Source organism: Macaca fascicularis, chromosome 1 (genome assembly GCF_037993035.2).
Source record: "Macaca fascicularis isolate 582-1 chromosome 1, T2T-MFA8v1.1".
NCBI classification, from domain to species: Eukaryota; Metazoa; Chordata; class Mammalia; order Primates; family Cercopithecidae; genus Macaca; species Macaca fascicularis.
Window position 1 is genome coordinate 211,914,187 of NC_088375.1, and position 27,928 is coordinate 211,942,114.

At 49.4% G+C, this 27,928-nt stretch overlaps 1 protein-coding gene across 4 annotated transcripts; it reads left to right on the plus strand.

The window, feature by feature from the left end:
• Positions 1 to 487: 487 nt before the first annotated feature.
• Positions 488 to 27,172, plus strand: HTR1D (5-hydroxytryptamine receptor 1D). 4 transcript variants are annotated; one of them, XM_015441004.4, is made up of 4 exons: positions 488 to 699; positions 13,833 to 13,963; positions 21,407 to 21,465; positions 25,129 to 27,172. In XM_015441004.4, exon 4 carries the CDS (start codon positions 25,903 to 25,905, stop codon positions 27,034 to 27,036), a length of 1,134 nt encoding a protein of 377 aa, XP_015296490.1. In that variant the 5' UTR covers positions 488 to 699; positions 13,833 to 13,963; positions 21,407 to 21,465; positions 25,129 to 25,902; the 3' UTR covers positions 27,037 to 27,172. The 4 variants fall into 4 exon arrangements, with proteins under 4 accessions (XP_015296490.1, XP_005544543.1, XP_045234327.1 ...); XM_005544486.5 differs by lacking the exon at positions 21,407 to 21,465; XM_045378392.3 differs by lacking the exon at positions 21,407 to 21,465 and having other exon boundaries at positions 25,240 to 27,172.
• The last annotated feature ends 756 nt before the right edge of the window (positions 27,173 to 27,928 follow it).

The following is a 27,928-nucleotide window of genomic DNA, read 5'->3' on the forward strand; positions in this document are numbered from 1 at the left end:
AAGCTCCCTTAGGTCTACCTCTGTTTTGTTCACTGCTGTATTCCCAGTGCCTAGAACATGCCTGACACAGTAGATCAATAAATATTTGTTAGACGAAGAAAAAAAAAAATCTAACTAGGAATGAACACCGGGGACCTGGACGGATAGGGGAGGCTGGACTTCCACCAAGTGTCTCTGGGCATGGCCCACCTCCCTGCAGACTCCTACCCCAGAGCCAGCCCACCTGCCCTCCTACAGGTGGGGGCCGGAGAGCGCTGGCCCGGGGCTTTTCCCACCTCCCTTCCGCTGCGCGTACCCACCCCGGGGGCTGGGCGGGGGCTGCTACGAGTTGCAGGCGGGGGCTCGGAGCTCCGGACCAGCCCCAGTCGGGAGGCCAGGGGCCGAGCCTTCCTCCGGGCGGGCGGGGGGCCGAGTAGGGAGGGAGCCCGGCGAGGGAGGAGCTGGAGGAGGGAGTGAGGGGGAGCGGCGGGCGCGGGAAGGGGAGCGCGGAGAAGGAGCCGCAGGGCGCTGGGAGGGGCGGAGGCAGGTGCGGGATCGCGAGGGCGCGAGCCGGGAAGGGCCCCGGCGCGGCGGGGCGGGCTGCCCCGGAGCTCGGCGGGGGTCGCGGCGGAGACAAGGCGGCCGCTGCGGGGAGATGCCGCGCGAGGAAGTGGATCGGGCGGGTACGCCGGGTGTGCGCACCTGCGCGCCGGGCAGCGGGTAAGCGCTCGGGGCCGCGTGCTCTCCGGGGAGTGGAAGCGTCTGCAGCCTGGCCCCAGCGGCGGTCCGCGAGGAACTGAGGCCAGGAGCGGCGCCCCTCCTGGGGCCTCGGGGGCCCAGGGCGTCCCGCCTCTCTGTGCCCTCGGACGGGCGCGCGCCAGGGAGAGGGTCCCGGAGGACTTGCCCGGCCGGAGGGAGGCGACCAGGGGTCGCCGTCAAGATCCCCGGGAGAAAAGGGAGGGCTGAGGCAGCGCCCGGGGCGGCTGCGGGATCCCACGCACGCGTGGGGGGTGCCCAGCGCCCAGGCGAGATCTGGAGGGGCGGGAGTCACCCCCGGGCCGGGGACTGCGACGCCCCCGGAGGGGCCCCGGTCGCAGAGGGAAGCCGGGCGCTGCCCCCTGCTGGCCAGGTTCGGGCGCGGCGCCGTGGAGCGGCCGCCCCTCTCTGGAGGGAGTTGAAGGGGCGTACGGTGTGGAGTCCCGGCTGGCTCCGGGCTGGGGCTGACCGGCTCCGTCACCTTGGGCAGGTCACTGCATCTCTCCGAGCCTCAGTTTGCACGTCTATCAAATAGAGGGGGATTCTCTGCCTTGCAGGGTCCGTGGGAATACGTGAGATCCGCGCTAGATGCTTTTTTAGAAACTGTAAAGTTCTATGTAAATCCTAGCTAATCACATAATGCTGGAACTGGAAGGGCGCTAAGAAATCTGCTTTATTACAAATGGGGAGAGTGGGGAATCCGTCTTGCCCAAGGTCATACTACCAGTAGAAGAATCTAAGACTAAAGTCCCCAGGTCTGGGAAAGTTCGGGATTAAGAGCAGGGCTCTCAGTCAGGGTGGTTGCATTAGCAAACTGGCCTTGGCCACCTACTAGCTGTGTGATCTCGGGAAAGCCCTTACCTTCTCTGAGGCGTGATTTCCTCCCATATGAAGTGGGGACAACAATGCTCACCCCACAGGCTTACAGTACAAATCTAATGGGAATGTCACTCAGCACAGCCCCTAGCTCCAAACAAGAGCTCAGCCACTGGTGGCCATCATTTCTCTGAGTAGCAGCAGCAGCAGCAACCCCTCCACTCTTCCTTGCAACCAGCTTCCAGTGTTTTCCAGTTGAGCCTGTGGTGTGGGTCTGTGCTGTCCTCTGGATCACACAGCCACTGGCTGGGGTCTCAGTCCTCCTCACAAGGACATTTGGGGACACTTAGCAGCAAGCGAGGCCACTGGGGTAGCCAGCCTTTTTCAGTCTTTAGTCCTGCTCCACTGGTGGGGAGAAGTAGGCAGGCTTTGTCATTGGGACATCCAGGAAACCAGGACCTAGAGGGTGGCTAGGAGGGAGGGACCAGGCCAGCTGGACTTGACTGGCAGGGGCTAGGGCCTCTACCCCTACAACAACCTCCACAAGCGCTTCAGGGCCCCGCCCTCAGACCAAGGCTTTGACCTCATGAACAAGTAAGTCCCAGTGCAGCCCAGGGGTGGGGGATGGAGATCATGTCTCTGCAGCCACAGAAACCCTGAGCCCTAGTGCTGGCTTCCCGGTCCCAGGCCTGCCTGCTGGCTCACCACCACCCAGAACCTAGTACAGGGCCAGAAATACAGAGATGCTTCCTCAGGGTAACTGACAGAGTTACCCGATGGCTCAATAATGAGGGCGGGTCCACTGGGTCATCCCTTCTCTCCTAGGCCACAGATGGATGACTGTTTTTTTTGGTGAGAGTGATGTGAATGTGAGCAGAAATGTAGATTCTCAGAGTGTGGAGTTCCCAGGCCTGAGAGGTCTCTTTCATCGCACAGATGGTTCCCGTCTAAGGCCCACAGAGGGGCAGGGGTCAGCCGTGTCTTCCAGGAAGCTGAATTCAGTAGACACCACTCAGTCTTTGTGTTTATTTGTTTTTGTTTTTGAGACAGGATGGTGCTCTGTCACCCAGGCTAGAGTGCAGTGGTGTGATCATGGCTCGCTACAGCCTCAACCTCCCGAGTTCAAGTGATCCTCTTGCCTCAGCCTCCCCAGTAGCTGGGACTACAGGCATGCGACACCTTGCCTGGCTAACTTTTGCATTTTTTGTGGAGACAGGGTGTCGCCATGTTGCCCAGGCTGGCCTCGAACTCCTGGGCTCAAAGAATCTACCCTCCTCAGCCTCCCAAAATGCTGGGACTACAGGTATGAGCCACAGAGCCTGGCCTGCTCAGTCTTTCACTATTCTCAGCAGCAGTTGATGCTGCTGACCATTTCTTCTCCCCAAAACACTCTTCTCTGGGCCCCTGTGACTTGACACTCTTACATTGTTCCCTCGTCTTCTCTGTTGTTTTTGCGGCTTCATTCTCCTTTCTACAGCCCTTAGATGCTCTGCTCCCCCAGGCCCTCTGCTCCTCTCCTAGTAGACACTCTCCCTGGGTGATCTCAGCCACCCCATTGGCTTTAGTTATCACCTCTATGTACATGACTCATACATGTATGCCTCCAGCCCAGATTGCTCCTCAGGCTGTTGACCCACCTATTTATTTTCAGCCAAGCACTGTTCTAGGCCCTGGGGATACAGGGATGAGCTAGACAGGAGGTGTATGTTAGCAGGGCATGAGGCAAGTGGGGGGCGTGTGGGAAAGACATGCAATAAACAAACAGGCAGAAAATATCAGATCGGGTTAAGTGCTAAAATGTGCATAAACCAGGGTGATGTGGTGGAGGAGGGGAGCTGCTTTATATTGGCTGGTCAAAGTGTTGCCAAAGGGGTGATATTTAGGACGAACAACTGGTAGGAGATGAGGTCAGAGAGATGGCAGGGGTGGCAGCAGATCACGTAGGGCCTTGTAAGCCATAGGAGTTTTGAATTTTATTCAGAGTGAAGTGGGAGCTGTTGGAGAAATGTATTTATTTATTTATGAATGAATGAATGAATGAATGAATGAATGAATGACAGAGTCTGGCTTTGTCGCCCAGGCTAGAGTGCAGCGGTGCACTCTGGGCTCACTGCAACTTCCAACTTTTGGGTTTAAGCCATCCTTCTACCTCAGCCTCCAGAGTAGCTGGGACTACAGGCGCGCACCATCATGCCCAGCTAATTTTTGTAGTTTTTGTAGAGATGGGGTTTCTCCATGTTGCCCAGGCGGGTCTTGAACTCCTACCTCTGGAATTACAGGCGTGAGCCATTGCACCCAACCAAAAATGGAGAGGAGGAAATACGGATCCTTCTCCAGAGCCTACTTGAGCCTTGCAAGAGAAGTTATTTCCTGTTATTTGCCAGTCTACTGTGCTGTGAACACTGGAGGGGGAAGGAAATAGGTAAATCTTCAAGGAGCTTCCAGCAGTAGGCAGTAAGAGGCACAGACAAACCTGGAGTCGAGAGAGGGCTTAAAGGAGAGAGATTTTGCTCTCAGTTGACCAGGGAAGACTTCCTGGAGGAGGTAGCTTTTGAAAAGGACCTCAGAAAGCAGAGAGAGGGGCTGGGTACAGTGGCTTACACCTGTATCCCAGCACTTCAGGAAGCCCAGGTGGGCAAAGTGCTTGAGCCCAGGAGTTCGAGATTAGCCTGTGCAACATGATGAGACCCTATCTCTAAAAAACAAAAGAAAAATTTAGAAAGCAGACAGGAGTACAATAGATATGTATGAAAGGGAATGGGAAAGAGTGCTGTTCCAGGCAGAAGGAACAGCCTGAACTAAGGCACGAATGCCCCAAACATGTAGTGGAGACAAGGGAGAGAACACAGAATGTGTAGGGGAATGAAAGGTCTGGCCTGTTAAGAGAAAGGCCCTAGACCTTGCCATTGATATGTGAGCCTCTGTTTCCTTATTGTTTTTTTGTTTTGTTTTGTTTTTAGATGGAGTCTCGCTCTGTCGCCCAGGCAGGAGTGCAATGGTGCGATCTCAGCTCACTGCAACCTCTGCCTCCTGAGCTCAAGCGATTCTCTTGCCTTAGCCTCCCAAGTAGCTGGGACTATAGGCGCGTGCCACCGTGCCCAGCTAATTTTTGTGTTTTTAGTAGAGACAGGGTTTTACCATGTTGGCCAGGATGGTCTTGATCTGACCTTATTATCCGCCCGCCTCGGCCTCCCAACGCTTATTATTTTTATGAAGTAACTGGTTAAGCTCTGGGGAAGATAGTGAGGAAGAATTCAAAGCCTGGGCTAGGTGTGGAAGAACAGGATAAGGTCTGCTACAAAAGAGGCGCTGGCCAGGTGTGGTGTTTCACTCCTGTAATCCCAGCACATTGGAAAGTCGAGTGGGGTGGATTACTTGAAGTCAGGAGTTCGAGACCAGCCTGGCCAACATGGTGAAACCCTGTCTCTACAAAAATACATAAATTAGCTGAATGTGGTGGCATGCACCTGTAATCCCAGCTGCTTGGGACGCTGAGGCAGGAGAATCACTTGAACCCGGGAGGTGGAGGTTGCAGTGAGTGGAGATTGAGCCGCTGCACTCCAGCCTGAGCAACAGAGTGAGACTCCCGTCTTAAGGAAAAAAAAAAAAGGGCACTCAAGAGGGCCTGCTGTGAGTGAGGTGACTTGAGTTTAGGGCCCCTGTGGAACATCAAGGAGGGATGACCAAAGGATATTTGGGGTCAGAGGTACAGAGAGAGGAGTCAAACAAAGGTAAAACTGTCAGTGTTCTTTTTTAATTCATTCTTTGAGTAAATCTCAGCATCTGTGAGTATTAAGCCTAAAATATACAGCTATGAACAAAGCCGTATCCCTGCCTCGGGAATGCACCATCTTGTGGGGAGACAGACCCAGGCATTGGACTGCAGGATAATGAGATGTGTATTACAAATCCTAAACACAAGGCACTGTGTTGGCATAGAGAGAGGCTGGCTCCACTTGGGCAGGAGGAGGACAAATTTCAGTAAAGAGGGGAGAGTTAAACTTGGTCTTGAGAGTGAAGTTGGAGCTGGATGGTGGGTGAGAGGGACGGGCATGCCACACACAGGGCAACTCATGCTTCATGGCATGAGTTGCCCCTTCCTTCCGGAACTCAAGTCTAGCAAGGAGACAGGGGTGGGGTGGGCAAGAAAGCCCAGTCCAGGGGAGTCCAGTGTGATGTATACATTAGAAGGCCAATGGGGTGTAGAGAAGGGAAGTGATCAGGTCCCTCCCTAGTTACCAGGAAACTTCCCGAGAGGGTGGGGGACATGAGCAGAAAGGCATTCCAGGTAGAGGGAATAGCCTGTGCAAAGACTCAAGGAAGTAATAGAACTGCAGTGTTTTTGCAGCCAAAGGTCTCGGCCAAGAGGTGGGCTGGAGGTGGGGTCTTCTGTTCAGTCCAGGTGAATAGGAGGATGAGAGGAAATGACCGGGCTATGTGATCCCTGGATAGGTAAACAATAGGAAATGTAGAAAAAGGATTTGGGGCTGGGCATGATGGTTCACAACTGTAATCTGGTACTTTGGTAGGCTGAGGCAGGAAGATCACTTGAACCTAGGAGTTCAAGACCAGCCTGGGCAACATAGGGAGACCCCATCTCTATAAAAAAATTTTAAAAAATTAGCCAGGCATGATGGTGTACCTGTAGTTCTGGCAACTTGGGAGGGTGAGGCAGGAGGAAGGCTTGTGCTCAGGAGGTTGAGGCTGCAGTGAGCCACAATCGTGCCACTGTACTCCAGCCTAGGCAAAAGAGAGAGAGAGCCTGCCTAAAAATAAATAAATAAAAATACATACATACATACATATATACATACATTCACACATAAAAAGGATTTGGAGTGTATTGCAGGGAAGAGTTATCCAAGGTTCAATCCTGTGGAATAGGTATCATTGGCCCCAGCTTCTCTTCACTTGCTAATTCCTTGTTTGTTTTTAACTCAGGACATGGTATGAGATTTCACTTGTTAATTCTATTTGCCCTCTCACGCTCAGCTTCAAAGCCACTTTCAGAGTGAGACCTCAAGGTTGCAGCAGGCTACCTGTCCCCCTACTTTCCTTCCCATAGCTCCCTGCATGCCCCACCGTTATCCTCATCATATCTGTGGTCTTCATTGCAGGATGGTTTCCCCAGGGCCATTGTAAGTCCTCCTAAGAGCAGAGTCCACATCTGCATTGCTCGTGCCAACATGTGGTAGACTTTAAGTATATTGTAGTTGAGTAGATGAGGAAACAGAGAGGTTGAGTAAGTTGCCCAAGGTCACAAAGCTAGAAAACGGGTCAGGTGAGACATGAATTCGGTCTACCTGACTCCATAGCTGTACCTAGCTCCAAAGTTTGTGCTCTGAATCACAGCTGTATTGTGGCTCCCAGAAGAGAAAGCAGATGGTAAATAGCAACTTCGTATCCTGTAAACACTAACAAATTTGGTGTTTGGTTTCAAGAAAATGAATTCCTGTTGTTAGTACCTTGTTTACCCAGTCTAGAGAAGATAGCTTCTCCTCTGTCCTGGAAATATTCACTCCATCAGCTCCAAGTGTTCTCTGGGGACCCAGGTGTGCAGCATCTGTGGGAGAAGAGAAGAGACAGGTTGGGCTCCAGTATAGGGGGGATGCAGTTCTAAAGTCTTCTTGCAAAGTATGGTCAGCCCTGCCAGTCGGCTCCCAGGATTATTCATCTGGTGTGGAAACTCAGATGAGAGCTGGGGGGAGACTTGAAAATGCCAGAAGTATATAGTGTGAAATGGGTCTGAGAGCCTCTGGATACTTCTGTCCATCAACTCAAATTCCTGCTGCAAGCAGGAGCCAGTAGAAGGAGCCCTGGTGGGAGTCTGAAGACTTGGTCTCAGCCTGTAACACACTGTGTTACCTTGAGCAAGTGTCTTGCCCTCTCTGAGCCCATTTCCCTGTCAGCATCATGAGGAGTCGGACTAAATGATTCCTAAGAGTCCTTCCTGTCTAATACCCTGATACCCTTCTGAAATCCAGGGGCTGACACTACTGCTACCCCTCACACCACCACCGTGTGGCAGAGCTGCAGCATCTCCTGAGAGCTTATCAGAACTGCAGACCCGGCCGGGCATGGTGGCTCACGCCTATAAACCCAGCACTTTGGGAGGCTGAGGCGAGTGAATCATTTGAGGCCAAGAGTTTGAGACCAGCCTGGCCAACATGGTGAAACCCTGTCTCTACTAAAAATACAAAAATTAGCCGGGCATGGTGGCACATGCCTGTAGACCCAGCTACTCAAGAAACGGAGGCAGGAGAATCACTTGAACCTGGGAAGTTGCAGTGAGCCAAAGATCACATCATTGCACTCCAGCCTGGGTGACAGAGCGAGACCCGGTCCCAAAACAAACAAGCAAACAAAACCCTGCAGACCCACAGAATCAGCATCCAAATTTTTTTTTTTTTTTTTTTTTGGAGACAGAGTCTCGCTCTGTCGCCTAGGCTGGAGTGCAGTGGCCGGATCTCAGCTCACTGCAAGCTCCGCCTCCCAGGTTTACCCCATTCTCCTGCCTCAGCCTTCCGAGTAGCTGGGACTACAGGCGCCCGCCACCTCGCCCGGCTAGTTTTTTGTATTTTTTTTTTAGTAGAGACAGGGTTTCACCGTGGTAGCCAGGATGGTCTCAATCTCCTGACCTCGTGATCAGCCCGTCTCGGCCTCCCAAAGTGCTGGGATTACAGGCTTGAGCCACCGCGCCCGGCCAGCATCTGAATTTGTAATAAGATCCCTGGGTAATGCATGTACACATTCAAGTGTGAGAAGCTCCGCAGTCACCACTTCCTTCCCCTTCCTTTGGGTTGTGCCAAGCTCCCATCACCAGGCCTGTCAGAGAGAGGTCCTGTTCAGGAGATAGTAGTGGAGCCTGGCACATCACAGGTACCCAGTACAGATTTCTTGAATGTGTGGGGTAGGTATTTATGGAAAGAAGGAAGTGGAACTGACTTTACCTGGCACCTTTTATGGATGGTGGAGCGTGGAGTTGGGCAAGCCCAGATTCCAATCCTAGATCCACAGTGCCCCATCTCCAGGGTCTTAGGCAAGCCATTTCTGTGAGCCTCACTTTCCTCCCCTGGGAAGTGGGAATAATTGATAATGATAATAGTATCGACTACAGAGGGTTGCAGTCAGACTTCAATGAGTTAATACATGAGAAGCTTAGAACAGTGCCTGGCACATAGTAAACTCTCAATAAATGTTGGCCACTACTTTACTACTGGGGCCATTCCGACCCCTCCTCATCCCCATGCCCACATAGCGGCCCTGGGCCCCCTCCCTACTGTCCCAACCCCCTCCCTGGAAATGCAGTTCCCTGAGGACAGACTCCTGATCTGAGCCCTAGGGAGCACTATCACCGCTGCTAAGAGCCACTGCTAGAGGAGGACCAACCAACAGAAATACAACGTGAGTGACACATGTGCTTTTTCAATTTAGGAAATTTCAAAGTAGCCACATTTTTAAAAAGTGAAAATAGGCTGGGTGCGGTAGCTCATGCCTGTAATCCCAGGCATTTTGGGAGGCTGAGGCAAGCAGCCTAGCCAACATGGTGAAACCCCATCTCTACTAAAAATACAAAAATTAGCTGGGCGTGATGGTGGTGCACGCCTGTAATTTCAGCTATCCAGGAGGCTGAGGCAGGAGAATTGCTCGAACCAGGGAGGAAGAGGTTGCAGTCAGCTGAGATTGCGCCACTGCACTCCAGCCTGGGTGACAGAGCAAGACTCTGTCTCAAAAACAAAACAAAACAAAACAAAAAGTGAAAATTTTATTTATATATTCTACTAACCTACCACATCCAAAATATTACCATTTCAACATGTAACTGATACATTTATTAGTGAGCTATTTTACACTTTTTTTTTAACATTCTTTTTTTGAACCAGGTACATCTCAGGGACTACATTTGAAGCGCCCAGTGGCCACACATGGCCAATAGTGGCTATTTTATTTCTGAACTTTGGCTGTCAATCCCAGCTATGCCATATATTACCTGTATGGCTGGGAGCCAGTCATTTTACCTCTCTGGACCTCAGTTTCTTCGTCTGTAAAATGGGTGCACTAATTCATTCCCCGCACCCCCAATTAGTAATAATAGGAGCAGTTGGTGATATATATATATCACCAAATTTTTTTTTTTTTTTTTTTGAGACACCATACCCGGCTAATTTTTTTTTTCTTTTTATTTTTATTTCTTTTTTTTTTTTTTTTTTTTGAGACGGAGTCTCGCTGTGTCGCCCAGGCTGGGGTGCAGTGGCGCGATCTCGGCTCACTGCAAGCTCCGCCTCCTGGGTTCACGCCATTCTTCCGCCTCAGCCTCCGAGTAGATGGGACTACAGGCGCCCGCCACCACGCCCGGCTAGTTTTTTGTATTTTTAGTAGAGACGGGGTTTCACCATGTTAGCCAGGGATGGTCTCGATCTCCTGACCTCGTGATCCACCCGCCTCGGCCTCCCAAAGTGCTGGGATTACAGGCTTGAGCCACCGTGCCCGGCCTCTTTTTTTTTTTTGAGATGGAGTTTTGCTCTTGTTGCCCAGGCTGGAGTACAATGGCACAATCTCGGCTCACTGCAACCTCCGCCTCCTGCGTTCAAGCGATTTTCCTGCCCCAGCCTCCCAAGTAGCTGGGATTACAGGCATGTGCCTTCATGCCCAGTTACTTTTATATTTTTAGTAGAGACAGGGTTTCACCATGTTGGTCAGGCTGGTCTCGAACTCCTGATCTCAGGTGTTCTACCCGCCTCGACCTCCCAAAGTGCTGGGATTACAGGCATGAGCCACCGTGCCTGGCCACCTGGCTAATTTTTGTATTTTTTGTAGAGATGGGTTTTTGCCATGTTGCCCAGGCTGGTCTCGAACTCCTGGCCTCAAGCAGTCTGCCCACCTCCATCTCCGAAAGTGCTGGGATTATAGGCATGAGCCACCACACCTGGCTAGATGGTAAGAATTTAAAACCTCTTTACCCACTTTCCCACAGCATGAGTGAATATAGTGAGTTGTTAACTTCAAAGGCTCTTGCCGGCTGGGCACAGTGGCTCACGCCTATAATCCTAGCACTTTGGGAGGCCAAGGTGGGAGGATCAGTTGAGGTCAAGAGTTTGAGACCAGCCTGACCAACATGGTGAAACCCTGTCTCTACTAAAAACATTCAAAATTTAGCTAGGCGTGGTGGTGGGTGGTGTAATCCCAGCTACTCAGGAGGCTGAAGCAGGAGAATTGCTTGACCCTGGTGGGCGGAGGTTGCTGTGAGCCGAGATTGCACCACTGCACTCCAGCCTAGGCGACAGAGCAAGACTCCACCTCAAAAAAAAAAAGAGGCCCTTGCCTTTTAACAGTGTGTTTGGTGGTTTGAGGTGGTCTCTTGCCTGTTGAAGGCTTGTGGAGATCCAGTGCAAGGTTAAAAGCAGGAAGGCACTGGGGCCTCATATTTCCCTAACCATTGCAAAGGCCTTGAAAACAGGTTTCATCTGTCTTTGACTTTTTTAAGGTAGCCAAATTGTCAGTGATGAAGATAACTAGGTGTCATCCAGGCCAGTGGTTTTTCATCTTGGTTTCACCTTAGAAGCAGCTGAGAAGTTTTCAAAAATCAGTGCCTGGGCTCTGTCCCCTGGAGGGTGAGGCCTAGATATCTGTTGTTGTTTTTAACAGACTTTTCTTTTTTTTTCTTGAGATGGAGTCTCACTCAGTTACCTAGGCTGGAGTGCAGTAGCACGATCTCAGCTCACTGCAACCTCTGCCTCCTGGGTTCAAGTGACTTTCCTGCCTCAACTCCTGATAGCAGGGACTACAGGCGCGTGCCACCACACACCACACCCAGTTAATTTTTGTATTTTTTTGGGGGGGGGGGTAGAGACGGGGTTTCACCATGTTGGCCGACTGGTCTCGAACTCCTGACCTCAAGTGATCTGCCTGCCTCAGCCTCCCAGTGTCCTGAGATTGCAGGTGTGAGCCACTGTGCCCGGCCTGACTTGTATTTTTAAAGCTCTTGCAGGTAGGTGATTCTGATGCTCACCAAGAGAATCTCTGATCTGATCCAACTACCTCATTTTCAAGTTGGAGAAACCGAGGCTTGGAGGAGGAACTGACTTATCCTAGGTTACACAGAAAGTTAGCAGCAAAGCCAAGCTAAAGCCCGGGGCCTCTGCCTCTCAGGCGTGTGCTCTGTTCTCAGGGCCCATTCCCCACCAGTTCCTGGACCCTTTCATAGACAGGTGTTGATGCCTTGCTCTGGGCCAGGTGTCAGGGCTACAGGGGTGAATGAGACATGGTCCCTACACTCAAGGAGCTCTTGTTACTGTGTCAGAGGCCGTCCAATATGGTGAGAGCTAGGGTGGCAGGCTCTCAGGAAAGGGGTACCTGAACCAAGCTGGGCTTGGGGGGAGGTTAGGGAAAGCTTCCTGGGGAGACACCAGAGCCTAACTCTGAAGGGTGACTTGGAATTAGGCAGCCAGAGGACTGAAGAAAGGACATTTTCCAGGCAGAGGATACAGCAGGGAAAAAGGATCAGCAGGAAACAGCACTGGAGCCGGGGCTATGGCAGGAGGGTACTGGAAGAACAGGCAGGTCTGTGCTGCTGCAGTGTGAAGGTCACAGCCAGCTATGCTGAGAGATGGGGTTGGAGATGGAAGGAAACACCAGTTCATGAAGGGTCTCTTAAACCAAGCTGTGAAGCCTGGGCTTAATCCCGGGTGCAGCGGGAGCTACTGGAGGATTTTAAGGGAGTGACCTGGTCAGACTGTTAGTTGGGTGGGATATGGTTAGAGAATGGGCAGGGGCCAAGAGTGGAGGCTGGGAGACCATTGAAGCCAGGAAGGATGGTTTCACTCTCCTGAAACAGAACAGTGGCAGTAGGAGTGGAGAAGGGAGAGAAGAGTCAAGGCAGTTAGGTGTGGGCAGTAGAATGGACAGAATCCAGTCATTCAGTGAATGAAGGGGCCAGGTGTGGTAGCTCACGCCTATAATCCCAGTACTTTGGGAGGCGGAGGAGGGTGGGTCACCTGAGGTCAGGAGTTTGAGACCGTCTCTACTGAAAATACAAAATTAGCCGAACCTGGTGGCGAATGCCTGTAATCCCAGCTACTCGCGAGGCTGAGGCAGGAGAATCACTTGAACCTGGGAGGCGGAGGTTGCAATGAGCTGAAATAGCGCCACTGCACTCCCGCCTGGGCAACAAGAGTGAAACTGTCTCAAAAACAAAACAAAAACACACACTCAGTGAACGAAGGGACTTTATCAATTGGCTATTGCTATGTAACAAGCTACCCTCAAACTTGGTGAAATAAAACAACAGCATTTATTACTATGAATCATGCATTTGGAAGTTGGCTGATTTAATCTGAACTTGGCTGGGTATTTCTTTTTTTTTTTCCCATAGGTTATTGGGGTACAGATGGTATTTGGTTACATGAATAAGTTCTTTAGCAGTGATTCATGAGATTTTGGTGCACCCATCACCCAAGAAGCATACACAGCACCCTATTTGTAGTCTTTTATCCCTTGCCCCCCTCCCACCCTTTCCCCCAAGTCCCCGAAGTCCATTGTATCATTCTTTTTTTTTTTTTTTTTTTTGAGACGGAGTCTCGCTCTGTTGCCCAGGCTGGAGTGCAATGGCTGGATCTCAGCTCACTGCAAGCCCCGCCTCCCGGGTTCACGCCATTCTCCTGCCTCAGCCTCCCGAGTAGCTGGGAGTACAGGCGCCCGCCACCTCGCCGGCTAATTTTTTTTTTTTTTTGTATTTTAGTAGAGACGGGGTTTCACCGTGTTAGCCAGGATGGTCTCGATCTCCTGAACTCGTGATCCGCCCGTCTCGGCCTCCCAAAGTGCTGGGATTACACATTGTATCATTCTTATGCCTTTGCGTCCTCATAGTTTAGCTCCCACATATCAGTGAGAACATACAATATTTGGTTTTCCACTCCTGAGTTACTTCACTTAGAATAATAGTCTCCAGTTTCATCCAGGTCGTTGAAATGCCATTATTTAAATGCTTTTTATGACTGAGTAGTATTCAATCGTATAAATCAGTTTCTTTATCCACTTACTGATTGATGGACATTTGGGTTAGTTCTATGATTTTGCAATTGCGAATTGTGCTGCTATAAACAAGCATGTGCAAGTATCTTTTTTGTATAATGAGTTCTTTTCCTCTGGATATACACTTGGCTGGGTATGTCTGCTGATCTTGGCTGGGCTCGCACATGTGTCTGCTGGTTGTGTGAGAGGCTCTGTTCTAGGCTGGGTTTGGCTGGAACAGCTCTGCTTCATGTCCTTGTCTCTCCCTGCAGGGACCAGTGTGCTAGCCCAGGGATGTTCTTCTTATGGCAATGACGGAGTGCAAGCAGACACATGCACAGCCTCTAGAGGACTACATTTGGCACCAGCTTACTGTCACTTTTGCCTCATTCTGTTGACCACAGTGAGTCCATGTTGAACCCAGAATCAAGGGACAAAAAAATATACTCCTTTTGATGGGGGCAGGGAGAGGTGGCACAGGGCAGTAGAAGCATCGAGCTGAGCTGAGAGGGACACCAAACTGCCATGTGAACTTGGGCAAGTCACCTACCTCTCTGTCACTCATGTGACAGTCACGTGACATTGGTGCTGTTGTTTGCATTTTCCACATGAAAAAACTGAGTGCGGCCAGGTGTGGTGGCTCACACCTGTAATCCCAGCACTTTGGGAGGTCGAGGTGGGTGGATCACTTGAGGTCAGGAGTTTGAGACCAGCCTGACCAACATGGTGAAACCCTGTCTCTACTAAAAATACAAAAATTAGCCAGGCGTGATGGTGTGTGTCTGTAGTCCCAGCTACTTGGGAGGCTGAGGCAGGAGAATCGCTTGAACCCGGGAGGTGGAGGTTGCAGTGAGCCAAGATCGCACCATTGCACTCCAGGCTGGGCGACAGAGCAAGACTCTGTCTCAAAAAAGGAAAGGAAAGGAAAGGAAGAAGAAAAGGAAGAAGGAAGAATGGAAGGGAAGGGAAGGGAAGGAAAGGAAAAGGACTGGGTGCAAAGAGGTTCAGTGATGACTCCAAGTTCTCCCTGTAATCAGTGGAGCTGGTGCCTGAGGCTCTTAGGCAGTTAACCACTATTTTTTGGGGGGCGGGAGGGCAAAACTTCCAGAAAAGCAAAAGTACCCCAAACACAAGTGTGCAGCCTGATGAATTTTCACAAAGTGAACCCAGCAGCTCAAGAAACAGAACATGACCTGCACTCAGACGCCCCCCTTATATTCTCACGGGAAACACAATAGCCTGACTTCCCTCAGTGTAAGTCAGTTTTGCCTGTTTTTGAACTTTATGAAGTTTAAATCACACATGACGCCCGGCTTCTTCTGTTTAACATTATGTCTATTAGATTCATCCACCTGTTTGTGTGTAGCTGGGAACCATTCTCATTGATGAAGAGTGATTCTTATAATCACTCTCTCTTATATGATTATGTCACAATTATTTATTCATTCTACTGTTTGTTGTAGTAGTTATTTTTTAGAAACAGGGTCTTGCTCTGTCACCCAGGCTGGGAGTGCAGTGGCACTATTAGAGCTCACTGTAACCTCAAACTCTTGGGCTCAAAAGATCCTCTTGCCGCAGCCTCCCAAGTAGCTGGGACTACAGGTGGGGGTGCTGTCATATCTGGCTTTTTTTTTTTTTTTGTACATGAGTGTTCACAGCCACTTTATTTGTAATAGCCCATCAAGTAAATGGATAAACACATTTTGGTGTATCCATACAATGGAATACTATTCAGTAATAAAAGAGAACATGCAATAACATGGATGAAACTCAAAACAGTTACGCCAAATGAAAAAAGCCAGGCAAAAATGAGTAGATCTCTGATTTTACTTATGTAAAATTATGTAAAATGAAAACCAATCCACACTGATGGTATTAGTGTGTTCTCAAGCTGTTAATAAAGACATGCCCAGTGAGACTGGGTAATTTATAAAGAAAGAGGCTGAATTGACTCACAGTTCCACATGGCTGGGGAGGCCTAACAATCATGGTAAAAGGTGAAGGAGGAGCAAAGTCATGTCTTACATGGCAGCAGGCAAGCGCTAATATTCTTTAACTTTTTTTTCTAGGGACTGGGTCTCCCTATGTTGCCCAGGCTGGTCTCAAACTCCTAACCTCAAGCAGCCCTTCTGCCTCGGCCTCCCAAAGTGCTGAGATTATAGGTGTGAGCCACTGTGCCTGGCCCTATTCTACTGTAGACGCTTGTTTAGGTAGTTTGCAGTTTGGGGTTGTTATGAATAGTGCTGCTATGAACAATTCTTGCATGTATCTTTTGGTGGATGTACATACATGTTTTTCTTGGGTGTACAGCTAGGAATGGAAGTACTGGGCTGGGAATTTGGCGAACTTTTATTTTCTGTGTTTCACAGAGGTGTTTGTTTGTTTGTTTAAGATAGGGGCTCACTCTGTCGCCCAGGCTAGAGTGCAGTGGCACCATCATAGCTCACTGTAACCTCAAACTCTTGGGCTCAAGCAGTTCTCCCACCTCAGCCCCCCAAATAGTTAAGACTACAGATGCATGCCACCATGCCTGGCTAATTGTTAAATATTTTGGAGAGATGAGGTCTCGCTATGTTGCTCATGCTGATCTCAAACTCCTGGCCTCAAGTGATCTCACCTCATCCTCCCAAAGCACTGGGATTACAGGCATGAGCCACTATGCCCTGCCCATTTTCCAGATTTTATGATTAGAGAAACTGAGGTGCAAGACTGATTTGTTTACACCTCAAGATACTGATTAGATTTTAAAACTGGCATTCAGATATAGGTAGAAAGAGAGAGCATGAAATGGGGGAGATGCATACACATACACACACACCCATACCCATGTTAAAACTTTCCAGATTCGGCTGGGCACGGTGGCTCATGCCTGTAATCCCAGCACTTTGGGAGACCAAGGTGGGTGGATCACCTGAGGTCAGTAGTTCGAGACCAGCCTGGCCAACCTCGTGAAACCCCATCTCTACTAAAAATAAAAAAAATTAGCCGGTTGTGGTGGTGCATGCCTGTAATCCCAGCTACTCTGGAGGCTGAGACAGGAGAATCGCCTGACCCCGGAGGCGGAGGTAGCATTGAGCCGAGATTGCCCCACTGCACACCAGCCTGGGCGACAGAGTGAGACTCTGTCTAAAAAAAAAAAAACAAACCGAAAAGAAAAAGAAAGAAAAAGAAACTTCCCAGATTCTTCCCCACACATGTTCTATCCAACCCTCATTATATCTCTGGGAGGTAGACTCGATACCCTGATTTTTGCAGAGGAGAAAACTAAGGCTGTAGGAGGTCCCATGCAGGAGAGAGAATGAGATGAAATAACAGCTGTGGGTGCATTTTGTAAAATATAAAGCCCTGTCCAGATTTGCGCAGAGTGATTTCTCCACCCAGAGCTCACTCATCTGTACTACACAGCATCTACGGCAAGAACAGCCACAAATTACTCTGTGGGGGATGTATTCTACTGCAACAAATCTTTTTATCACAGAGCCTTACTTTTTTCTTCCAAAGAGATGAGACTGGCTTCTAAGGACACATTAAACCCATACATCCTTTTTGTTTCTGGCAAGGTTTTATGACTCACTTAGTTAAAGAGCCCTCAGAAAGTGGAGGCGACAGATCTTCCTGCAGGCTGAATGAGCTCTGGGTAGGACGCTTTTGTAAGAGGCCGGCTTTTGCTTTTGTAAGATGCCGGCTTTTGCTAGCCGGGTGCGGTGGCTCATGCATGTAATCCCAGTACTTTGGGAGGCCGAAGCGGGTAGATCCCCCAGCACTTTGGGAGGCCCAGATGCGTAGATCGCTTGAGGCCAGGAGTACGAAACCAGCCTGGCCAACATGGTGAAACCCCCTACTAAAAATACAAAAATTAGTTAGGCGTGATGGTGCATGCCTGTAATCTCAGCTACACGGGAGGCTGAGGCAGGAGAATCAGTTGAACCTGGGAGGCAGAGGTTGCAGTGAGCTGAGATTGGGTCACTACACTCCAGCCTGGGCAACAGAGTGAGACTCTGTCTCAGAAAAAACACCTGCTGTGTGCCAGCCACTGTGCTAGGCATGTTCTCCCTACTTCATTGAAGCCACATAACAATTCTGGGTGAAAGATGTCATTACCCCAATTTACAGATGAGGAAGAAGGGCCCAGGAGGTGAAAGGACTTGGACCCCACAGTAGGGATTGGTTAGTGGGAAGGAACCAAAAGTCCCCTGTCTTGACTGGGCACAGCGGCTCAGCCTCTAATCCCAGCACTTTGGGAAGCTGAGGCAGGAGTATCACTTGAGCCCCGGAGTTCCATACCACCCTGGGCAACACAGCGAGACCCCGTCTCTACAAAAAAATATTGAAAATTCACTGGGCATGGTGGCTTGTGCCTGTAGTCCCAGCTACTTGGAGGGCTGAGGTGGGAGGATCACTTGAACCCGGGCAATCGAGGCTGCAGTGAGAGCCATGATCGTGCCACTGCACTCCAACCTGGACGACAGAGGAAGTCCCTGTCTCTGAAAATGAAAAAGAAGAAGAAGAAAGTTCCCTGTCTTACTACCATTTCTCAAAGGCTGCTGTGTCCATGTGAACTGGCTCAGCTGGGAAAACACGAGTTGGTACAAATGAGGTTTCCTGGATAGAAGGTCGCTTATGGACATACAGGGATGGGAAGGAGTATTCCCTGGCCTGGAAGCCTCCTTCCTTCTCCTCTCCCAGGACAGGTGGTTCCTCTCCCTCAGCTTCTTTCTCTGCTCCGTTCTCCTGCCTCTCTCTACAGACCTGTTTTTTGTTTACCTTTGGCTTTTCTATTCCCCCCAAACCTTCCTTGATTTGGTAAAGGCTGCAGCCTGACTCCAGCCGCAGGACCCTTGGCCTGCAGATTTATCTTCCCCCATCTTCTATCCAGCCCAGCTCCCCATGGTCACCAGTCTAAACTCCCAAGAGAGAATCTGATTGGCTCATTTTGGGTCACATGTCCTCCCTGGTCCAATCAGCTGTAATCAAAGGTGGTCTCTGAAACAGGCCGAGATTGGTACATAAGTCTCTCTGTCTGCTTTTCTCTTTGCACCCCTCTTCAGAGATGCCAGACCTGGGAGATGCATGGTGTGGCTGGAGTCCACGTGATCTGGACTTCAGGGGAGATGCTTGTGGCCTGGAGGTGGAGGCGGGGCCGAGAAAGGTCCTTGCTTCTGCTGCTGCTATGATGGCCCCTGGGAAAATGGGTGGGCAGGGAGGAAGCTCCTTGGTATATCTGGGTTTCTGGCAATGGCAGACATCTCTCACCAAAACGGTCAGTGATACTTTGTTTCTGGTGAGGGAAGTGATCTTGTTGCCTGGATATCTGAATTTGGTTGGATGCACCATAGAGAACCCAGATAAATCACATTTGTGGTCACCATTGACTACAAGGCCAGGCATGGTGGCTCAGGCCTATAATCCCAACACTTTGCGAGGCCAAGATGAGTGGATCACTTGAGGCCAGGAATTTGACACCAGCCTGGGTGACATAGGGACACCTTGTCCATAAATAAATAAATAAACAAAAAGAAATAATTTACTATGTTGAGCATTTTGTATCCATGATATTGACAGTTCTCCCCAAACTCCTGTGAGATTTGGATTATCATCTCCATCACTGAGGCTGTGCAGGCTCAGAGAGGTGAAGTTATTCGCCCAGTGGCCACAGCAAGAAAGCGAACCAACAGGAATTGGGACCTGAGAATGCCTGCTCTTAGCCACTGTACTCCTCCTTTGTTAGCATCATTACATTTGTTCAGGACTCTTCTGTTCACAACACATCACATACATTTGATCTTGCTGGAGCTACTCAATACTCCTTTGGGACAGCACAGCCAGGCTTTTGTTCTTATTTCACCAAGGAAGTAACTAAGGGTCAAAGAGGTTGTGCTTTGCCCATGGTTACCCAGCTGGTCAGTGGCAGAGCTGGGACCGGAATGCAGATCTTCTGCACTAAAAATTATCAATAGGTATTAATGTATCAACATATTATTGCTGGTAATAGGATTCTTTTTCATGATATACAAAATAGATTGAGAAAAATTACATATACTACCGAGTGCGATGGCTCACGCCTGTAATCCTAGCACTTTGGGAGGCTGAGGAGGGCAGATCACCTTAGGTCAGGAACTCAAGACCAGCCTGGCCAACAAGGTGAAACCCCGTCTTTACTAAAAATACAAAGAATAGCCAGGCAGGGTAGTACGCACCTGTAGTTCCAGCTACTCAGGAGGCTGAGGTGGGAGGATCACTTGAACCCGGAAAGTGGAGGTTGCAGTGAGCGAAGATTGCATCACTACATTCCCGGCTGGGTGACAGAGGAAGACTCCATCCCCCCGTTAAGAAAAAGAAAGAAAGAAAAATTACACATGCATCATTCCCTACAAAGCAGTACACACACACACACACACACACACACACACACACACACGAATAACAATATTAATGCACTCACCACCTACTTAAAAAATAGAACATCAGGCTGGGCATGGTGGCTGATGCCTATAATCCCAACACTTTGGGAGGCCAAGTTGGGAGGATCGCTTGAGCCCAGAAGTTCAAGGTTGCAGTGAGCTATGACTGTGCCACTGTACCTGGGTGACAGAGCAAGATCCTCCCTCTAAAAAAAAAACAAAAAAAAAGGCCAGGCATGGTGGCTCACACCTGTAATCCCAGCACTTTAGGAGGCCAAGGTGGGAGAATTGCTTGAGTCTAGGAGTTTGAAGACAAGCCTGGACAACATAGGGAGACCCCATCTCTGCAAAAACATTTAAACATCAGTTGGGAGTGGTAGTGTGTATCTGTGGTCCCAGCTACTCAGGAGGCTGAGGTGGGAGGATCACTTGAGCCCAGGAGATCAAGACTGCAGTGAGCTCTGATCACGCCCCTGCACTCCAGCCTGGGTGACAGAGCAAGACCCTTTCTCAAAAAGGCCTGGCGTGGTGGCTCACACCTATAATCCCAGCACTTTGGGAGGCCAAGGCAGGCTGGCCAACATGGCGAAACCCCATCTCTACTAAAAAAAAATACAAAAATTAGCCGGGCATGGTGGTACATGCCTGTAATCCCAGCTACTTGGGAGGCTGAAGCAGGAGAATCACTTAAACCCGGGAGGCGGAGGTTGCAATGAGCTGAGATAGTGAAAAGAATATAATTGAAACTTTTAAAACCCTTTATGATTATATTCCTCTGTCCTTTTCCCTCCAGGGGTAACCACTATCCTGAATTTTATTTATTTATTTATTTATTTATTTATTTATTTATTTTATTTTATTTTATTTTTTTTGAGACAGAGTCTCGCTCTGTCGCCCAGGCTGGAGTGCAGTGGCGTGATCTCGGCTCACTGCAGCCTCTGCCTCCCGGGCTCACGCCATTCTCCTGCCTCAGCCTCCCGAGCAGCTGGGACTACAGGCGCCCGCCACCACGCTCGGCTACTTTTTTTGGATTTTTAGTAGAGACGGGGTTTCACTGTGTTTGCCAGGATGGTCTCGGTCTCCTGACCTCGTGATCCGCCCACCTCGGCCTCCCAAAGTGCTGGGATTACAGGCATGAGCCACCGCGCCCGGCCCCTGAATTTTATATTTTTAATTTCTTTGCTTTTCCTTATGGTTTTGCCACATATATTTATCTCCCTAACAGTTTGTTTCTTCTTGCATGTTTTTGACTTTGGCACTCTGCCTTGTTTGTGATAATCACCATTTTGGTGTGTGTAGCTGTGGTTTACTCTGTTTTGCTTCTCTGTAGCACTTCATCGTAGGACTATGCCATATGCTACCATTCTGCTGTTGATGGACGTTTGGTTGTTTTTAGCTGTTTGCTATTTCATGCTACTAGGACCATTCTTGTTTCTGTCTTCTAGCGAACACAGAAGAGTTTCTCTGCCATGCATACCCAGCAGTGGAATTGCTGAATCATGAGGTAGTCATCATATCTTTAGTTTTATGAAATAATACTAAATTGTTTGCTTCTTTAGTTTTATGAAATAATACTAAATTGTTTGCTTATGAAGTATCTCCAATCACTGTGTTGCCCAGGCTGGTCTTGAACCCCTGGGCTCAAGCAATCATCCTGCCTCAGCCTCCCAAGCTGCTGACTCTTATTAACTGACATGACATGATCAGATTTAAAATGCTGTACTTTTCTACTAGGTGAAAATGGCACCTTGTTGTCATTTTAATTTTTCTTTCTTTCTTTTTTCTTTTGTTTAAAATAGATAGTCTCGCTATGTTGCCCAGGCTGGTCTTGAACTCCTAGGCCCAAGCGATCCTCCCACATGAGCCTCCCAAAGTGTCGGGATTACTGGCATAAGCCACCACACCCGGCTTTCATTGTCATTTTAACTTTTTTTTTTTTTTTTTTTTTTTTTTTTGAGATGGAGTCTTGCTTTGTCGCCCAGGCTGGAGTGCAATGGCACGATCTTGGCTCACTGCAACCTCTGCCTCACAGATTCAAGCGATTCTCCTGCCTCAGCCTCCTGAGTAGCTGGGATTACAGGTGCCTACCACCACGCCCGGCTAATTTTTGCATTTTTAGTAGAGATGGGGTTTCACCATGTTGGCCAGGCTGGTCTCGACCTCCTGACCTCAGGTGATCCACCGGCCTCAGCCTCCCAAAGTGCTGGGATTACAGGTGTGAGCCACCATGCCTGGCCTGTATTTGTTATTTTATTATTTGAAGTGTGACGGGAAAGAGAGAGTTGCTTATGGAGCTACAGTCCATGTCTCCAAAGGCAGCTAGATTATGAAAACTTCTCCCACCTTTGTTCACAATGGGGGGGGATAGCAGGCAGGAGAGAAGACAGCCTCTGAATTGTGCTACTTCTTTCAAAGCTACAGCCTAGCTTTCCTAACCAAGTCTGTCTGCTCCTGTCCCTGTGTCCCTGTCCTTCTTCCCAAGATGTCACCGAGGGCTGGAGGGCTTGCACACACACCAGCCTCCTGAGCCTTTCTGAACCCACGCCTTTCACTGAAATGAGGTCACTGGAATGCTTGGAACTCAAGGAGTGACCTCATGAGTTTGTGGGGCCGGCACACCAGGCTTCCAAGGGAAATGACGCACCTCAGTCACCCAGACTGTCTGCAGGGGAGAAAGTTTCGAAGAGCCAACCAGAGTTCACATTTTCCCCGTGAACCAAAATGGGAGCAAAACTTCAGCCAGAGGCTTTTGGGGTGGAGCCTGGGGAGAGTGGGGGTAGGAGGGGGTCGTCAAACCAGCTATGCATGCATGCCTTAAGGCTTTTCATCCTCAACTGAGGCAATGTAGGCAAGGGTAGAAATTTCTTGAGATCTCTGGACCTGGTTTTTCCACTTCCAGCCAGGTGGCCTTATTTTTTTTGAGACAGAGTCTTGCTCTGTCTCCCAGGCTGGAGTGCAGTGGCGCCATCTCGGCTCACTGCAAGCTCCACCTCCCGGGTTCAGAGCATTCTCCTGACTCAGCCTTCCGAGTAGCTGGGACTCCAGGTGGCTGCAACCATGCCCAGCTAAATTTTTTTGTATTTTTAGTAGAGACAGGGTTTCACCATGTTAGCCAGGATGGTCTCGATCTCCTGACCTCGCCCACCTCGGCCTCCCAACATGTTGGGATTACAGGTGTGAGCCACCCTGCCCAGCCCTTTTTTTTTTTTTTTTTTTTTTTTAAGGCAGAGTTTCACTCTCGTTGCCCAGGCTAGAGTATAATGGTGCGATCTTGGCTCACTGCAACCTCCACCTCCTGGTTTCAAGCAATTCCCCTGCCTCAGCCTCCCAAGTAGATGGGATGACAGGCATGCACCACCACGCCTGGCTAATTTTGTATTTTTGGTAGAGACAGAGTTTCTCCATGTTGGTCAAGCTGGTCTTGAACTCCCGACCTAAGGTGATCCACCTGCCTCAGCCTCCCACAGTTCTGGGATTACAGGCAAGAGCCACTGCGCCCAGCTGGTGATTGATTTTTAAAACATTAAGGAGCTAAAGCTGCTCGTGGCTGTAATCCCAGCACTTTGGGAGGTCAAGGCTGGAGGATTGCTTAAGTCCAGGAGTTTGAGACCAGCCCTGGCAACATAGCAAGACCCTGCCTCTATGAAAACAAACAAACAAACAAACAAACAAACAAAAAACAATTAGCTGGGCACGGTGGTATGTACCTGTAGTTCCAGCTACTTGGGAGGCTAAGGTTGGAGGGTCACTCGATCCAGGAGGTCGAGGCTGCAGTGAGCTGTGGTCATGCCACTGCACTCTAGCCTGGGGGACAAAGCTAGATCCTACCTCAAAATAAATAAATAAACAAATAAATAATTTAAAAATTACTGGTTTATTATATAGAATTCAAATGAACAACCAGAAGAAAAGGTATCTAGGACAAGGTCTGAAAAAGCTTCAAGGGGCCAGCCACGATAGTTCACACCTGTAATCCCTCCCACTTTGGGAGGCCGAGGCACACGGATTACCTGAGGTCAGGAGCTTCTAGACAGACACCTGGATACTTTCGCCAACCCAGAAGTTCCCAAGATTTTTTTGCAGCTAGGTTTCCAGTTTCCATTTGGAAAGTTGAATGTATTTTCTGGATTAAACTTCCACAATGGGGAAGGAAGGAAGGAAGGAAGGAAGGAAGGGAGGGAGGGGAGAAAGAAAGAGAGAAAAAGGAAGGAAGGAAGGAAGGAAGGAAGGAAGGAAGGAAGGAAGGAAGGAAGGAAGGAAGGAAGGAAGGAAGGAAGGAAGGAAGGAAGGAAGGAAGGAAGGAAGGAAGGAAGGAAGGAAGGAAGGAAGGAAGGGAGAGAGAAAGAGAGAAAGAAAGAACGAACATAATAAAAACATTTTTAAAAATAGACTTCCGGCCAGGTACGGTGGCTCATGCCTGTAATCCCAACAGTTTGTGAGGCTGAGGCGGGCGGATCACAAGGTCAGGAGTTCGAGACCAGACTGGCCAACATGGTGAAACCTCGTCTCTACTAAAAATACAAAAATTAGCTGAGTGTGAGGGCGTGTGCCTGTAGTCCCAGCTACTCGGGAGGCTGAGGCAGGAGAATCGCTTGAACCCAGGAGGCAGAGGTTGCAGTGAGCCGAAATCGCGCCACTGCACTGTAGCCTGGCAATAGAGTAAGACTCCGTCTCAAAAATAAATAAATAAATAATAATAAATAAATTAAAAATAACATTATTCATGCTCACTATAGGACATCTGAAAAATTCAAATGAGTAGAAAAAGTAGAAAAAAGGTCACAACCTTTACTTTGTAGAGAAATACATTATAACAATTTGACTTCTTTCCTGATGGTCTTTATCTTTCTCTGTGTAGTTTTATTTTGTTTCCATTGTTGCTAAATAAATAGAATGACGCTTTCTGATTCACAACTTACAGAGCTGATTTCATGTACTTCTAACAAGCTTGTGATGATTCCAACAGCTATGACACTTTGTCCCCTGTGGGAATTGCATGGGTGGGGCACATCACCCACCCCTGTATTCTGATACTTTCTAGAATGCCAGTTCCACAGCACCATGGCCAGCTTTAAGTAGTATCTTTTTAATCATGTAGTTCATTTCAGGCTTCCACATTGTCCTTCTAGAACCTAACTCTATTTTTTTTTTCTTTTTTAAACCCCAGATCTTCTGAACATGTCCCCATTCCGTGAGCCCACAGTGATCTGTTTGTTTTGCCTGGTCCCAGCTCATGCATTCTTCAAGTCTTGGTAACCAGGATGTTTTGTCTGTTCAGGCTCTAAACGATCAGTGGGACAGGAACCGAAGTTAAGTAGCTCAGGATGCATCAAGATGAACTTGGGAAAACCGCGAGCCGCTGTGCTGACTGGACTGCTTCTCTGAATCAGCTGGAACTTCTTTTTGTGTCTAGTTTTAAAAGCTCCTCGGAAGCAATCCTAAATCCAGAATCGTTTCAATTATTATGAGGGGAATTCTGAAGTTCTCATTAAACACACGAATGACTCAAGCTTTGAAAAGAGCCAGATGCCACAGGCAAGAATCCCAGGGCATTGCCCACCTGGGTGTGATCCCCTGATAACTGTCTAACGAACTCAGCATGTGTCCCCCGGGCATGACCATCTGCTGGGCAAAGCTCCAGGACCCTGAGACATCCTGGAATTCCTGTGGTTTAGGAAAGACCTTTAACTACCAGTGGTAGTTGTCTCATCGTTCTTCAAATAATCTGGTCTTGTTTATTATTATCATTACTATTTAATTTTATTTTATTACAGCTGTACTTGGAGAATAGTCCGGTCTTGAGGCCTTTTCACTGTGGTCTGTTCTAGTGTATGGCTCCCACCAGTGTGAAGCAGAAGGATGACTTTGCTCTGTTGTCAGGACAACCTTGAAGGAAGGAGCCAAATGTGTGGAGGTCTGTGGGAAGAGAGAGCCACCTAGCATGTCCCCACTGAACCAGTCAACAGAAGGCCTTCCCCAGGAGGCCTCCAACAGATCCCTGAATGCCACAGAAACCCCAGAGGCTTGGGATCCCAGGACCCTCCAGGCACTCAAGATCTCCCTTGCCATGGTCCTTTCCATCATCACACTGGCCACAGTCTTCTCCAACGCCTTTGTACTCACCACCATCTTACTCACCAGGAAGCTCCACACCCCTGCCAACTACCTGATTGGCTCCCTGGCCACCACCGACCTCTTGGTTTCCATCTTGGTCATGCCCATTAGCATCGCCTATACCATCACCCACACCTGGAACTTTGGCCAAATCTTGTGTGACATCTGGCTGTCTTCTGACATCACGTGCTGCACGGCCTCCATCCTGCATCTCTGTGTCATTGCTCTGGACAGGTACTGGGCGATCACGGATGCCCTGGAGTACAGTAAACGCAGGACAGCTGGCCATGCGGCCACCATGATTGCCATCGTCTGGGCCATCTCCATCTGCATCTCCATTCCCCCTCTCTTCTGGCGACAGGCCAAGGCCCAGGAGGAGATGTTGGAGTGCCTGGTGAACACCTCTCAGATCTCCTACACCATCTACTCCACGTGTGGGGCCTTCTACATTCCCTCGGTGTTGCTCATCATCCTATATGGCCGGATCTACCGGGCGGCCCGGAATCGCATCCTGAATCCACCCTCACTCTATGGGAAGCGCTTCACCACAGCCCACCTCATCACAGGCTCTGCAGGGTCCTCCCTCTGTTCGCTCAACCCCAGCCTCCATGAGGGGCACTCGCACTCGGCTGGCTCCCCTCTCTTTTTCAGCCACGTGAAAATCAAGCTTGCTGACAGTGCCCTGGAACGCAAGAGGATTTCCGCGGCTCGGGAAAGGAAAGCCACTAAAACCCTGGGCATCATTCTGGGGGCTTTTATCATCTGCTGGTTGCCCTTCTTCGTGGTGTCTCTGGTCCTCCCCATCTGCCGGGACTCCTGCTGGATCCACCCGGCCCTCTTTGACTTCTTCACCTGGCTAGGCTATTTAAACTCCCTCATCAATCCAATAATCTACACTGTGTTTAATGAAGAGTTTCGGCAAGCCTTTCAGAAAATTGTCCCTTTCCGGAAGGCCTCCTAGTCTTATTCAGTGATGACTCTTGTTATCTTTTGTGTCCTGTAACCTAATCAGGATTTTTTTTTAATTATTATTTTCTGAGACCTGGATTAATTAATGATATCTTGAGTCTTGGTTCAATTAACAGAATTGTTCTTTTTCCTGTTGTTTTCTTAACTTCTGAAAGAGCTGTGGGCAGGGGGGCAGGACTGAAGATTTCACTACTTAGCATAATATTTTCTTTCTTTCTTTCTTTTTTTGAGATGGAGTCTTGCCCTCTTGCCAGGCTGGAGTGCAGTGGCACAATCTCAGCTCACCACAGCCTCTGCCTCCCGGGTTCAAGAGATTCTCCTGCCTCAGCCTCCAGAGTAGCTGGGACTACAAATGCGTGCCACCAGGCCCAGCTAATTTTTGTATTTTTAGTAGAAACGGGGTTTCATCATGTTGGCCAGGATGGTCTCGATCTCTTGACCTTGTGATCCGCCCATCTTGGCATCCCAAAGTGCTGGGATTACAGGCATGAGCCACTGTGCCTGGCCAACATAATGTTTTCACAGTTCCTCTTTGTTGGAAGAAATGTGACCTACGAGATCCCCAGTTGATACAGTTGAGATGAGAAGCTATCTGACTATAGAAAAGACCCCGGGCTCAAAGGGAAGGCTCTCTGGTCTACCTGAGATCTATATGGAGCTTAAAGGAGGGTGGATGCCGGGCGCGGTGGCTCAAGCCTGTAATCCCAGCACTTTGGGAGGCCGAGGCGGGTGGATCACGAGGTCAGGAGATCGAGACTATCCTGGCTAACATGGTGAAACCCCGTCTCTACTAAAAATACAAAAAAACTAGCCGGGCGTGGTGGCGGGCGCCTGTAGTCTCAGCTACTTGGGAGGCTGAGGCGGGAGAATGGCGTGAACCTGGG

Coding starts and splice junctions, on each gene's coding strand:
- HTR1D (XM_015441004.4), top strand. CDS start 25,903: ATGTCCCCACTGAACCAGTCAACAGAAGGCCTTCCCCAGGAGGCCTCC.